This window comes from Wasmannia auropunctata, unplaced genomic scaffold (assembly GCF_000956235.1).
Source record: "Wasmannia auropunctata unplaced genomic scaffold, wasmannia.A_1.0 LD336054.1, whole genome shotgun sequence".
NCBI classification, from domain to species: Eukaryota; Metazoa; Arthropoda; class Insecta; order Hymenoptera; family Formicidae; genus Wasmannia; species Wasmannia auropunctata.
Genome location: NW_012026836.1, coordinates 72,117 through 73,781, shown reverse-complemented (window position 1 = coordinate 73,781; position 1,665 = coordinate 72,117). Strand labels below are relative to the sequence as shown.

The 1,665-nt window shown below is 31.2% G+C and overlaps 1 protein-coding gene across 1 annotated transcript in view; it reads right to left on the bottom strand.

The window, feature by feature from the left end:
• Window positions 1–1,234, bottom strand: part of LOC105450901 (uncharacterized protein K02A2.6-like) — a 6,817-nt gene extending 5,583 nt beyond the window's left edge. Inside the window, exon 1 of the mRNA XM_011691007.1 lies at window positions 1,213–1,234. Coding sequence (XP_011689309.1) covers window positions 1,213–1,234 — 22 coding nt within the window. The remainder of the gene's footprint in view (window positions 1–1,212) is intronic.
• Between the last annotated feature and the right edge of the window lie 431 nt (window positions 1,235–1,665).

Genomic DNA, 1,665 nt, shown 5'->3' with positions numbered 1-1,665 from the left:
ATACTGGCCGTAAAAGCATGCTTCTACTCGATTCGTGGACGGGACACTGCCCGAGCCAGCTAGAGCAGTTGATTCCACAAGATAAAGAAGTACAATTTGCAACCATTCCAAAGAAGACGACGAGTATCATTCAACCTTTGGATGTATATGGTTTCCGGATTTGGAAAAATTTCGTGCGAACATTTTCGGATAATATAATTCTTCAAGAGATTGATATCAATTTGCACTCCCGTAATGAAATAATTAAATTGCAATCACTAACCCACAATCAGTTTTCTTCGCCTAGATTTAAAAATCTTTTTCAATATGCTTGGTATAAAAGCGGATATTTAGAAACACATCCCGACAAATTTCAAAATCCTGTAGAATTCTGTTATTTCAAAAATGAAAAAGATATACCCAAATGTAGTATTTGTGGGATGGCCGCTTTTATGCGCTGTGCATGGTGTGGCAAGTATTTTTGTTTTAAACATTTTTATGAAGAATATCATTATTGTACCGATTACAAACCATAATTTTTTATAACCAATTTTTCGTGCGATTTGCAAAGTAATCTAATATAATAAAATAACAGCTCAAGTAATGATGTTGCTGTCGTTATGGTTCGCTTATGTCACTGATTAGTTTTAATTAATTTTATCTTTCATGTAGCTGTAATTAAATACTACCTTGCTTAAATAATTGAAAGTTGCCTGAAACGTATATTAATAACAAAGGATGATTTCATCCCTTCAAAACTGAATACAGCACCAACAAAAAATAGTTTAATACTATGGATGAACTGATTTACTTTTATACAAAGTTTCAGATTTTCCTGAATTTTTGTGTTTGCAAACCTCCTTGTCAGTATGCTTGGCATAAAAATGTAGATATTATGTAGATATTAAACCAGACGAATTTGATACACCAGTCAATTTTTATTTTAAAAAACATTCAAAAGCAACATGCAATATTTGCGGCGATATTGAAATTATAACTTGTGCATGGTGTAAGCAATCTTTTTGCATACAATTATTTTTTTTATGATCATCATATTTGACCACAAATATGATGATCATGAAAATAATGTTGTATGCAAAAAGATTGCTTACCATGGTTCACCAAACTGATTAATTTGAACCATAAATATTATATTTACATTATTTGTAATTTTATTAATATCACTTTAATATATCGCTAGTCCGGAGCAATAGAGGCATATCTTAAAAATACCATTTTTCGCCAAAAATGCCATTTCTACTTGTGGGTATTTTTGTCAATCTTTGAAAAGCTCTCCTGAAAAATTACATTTTTTGAGATATGACTCTATTGCTCCGGATTAGCGATATTATACGTACTGTTATTATATTATAGTTACTTTAAAAGATAATAATATTAACAAAAAACAATATTATTAACACAATTTTGTTGTTTTACTGTTTTATTTATACTATAAGTTGTAAAGATATATTCAGTTCATATTATGTATAATTAAATAATGTGAATAGTAAATGTACGCGAACCCTCGATTGAACTTCTCCGCACACACAACTATTTTATTTTATTCGTCGGTTCGTGAGCGGGAGCGGATAATAACGTATGCACCGGGCGTGAACAGATACTACGGTCTTTATTACTTGCTGAGATACAGAAAAAACGCGATCGTTACAGAGCGTCGAGCAATAC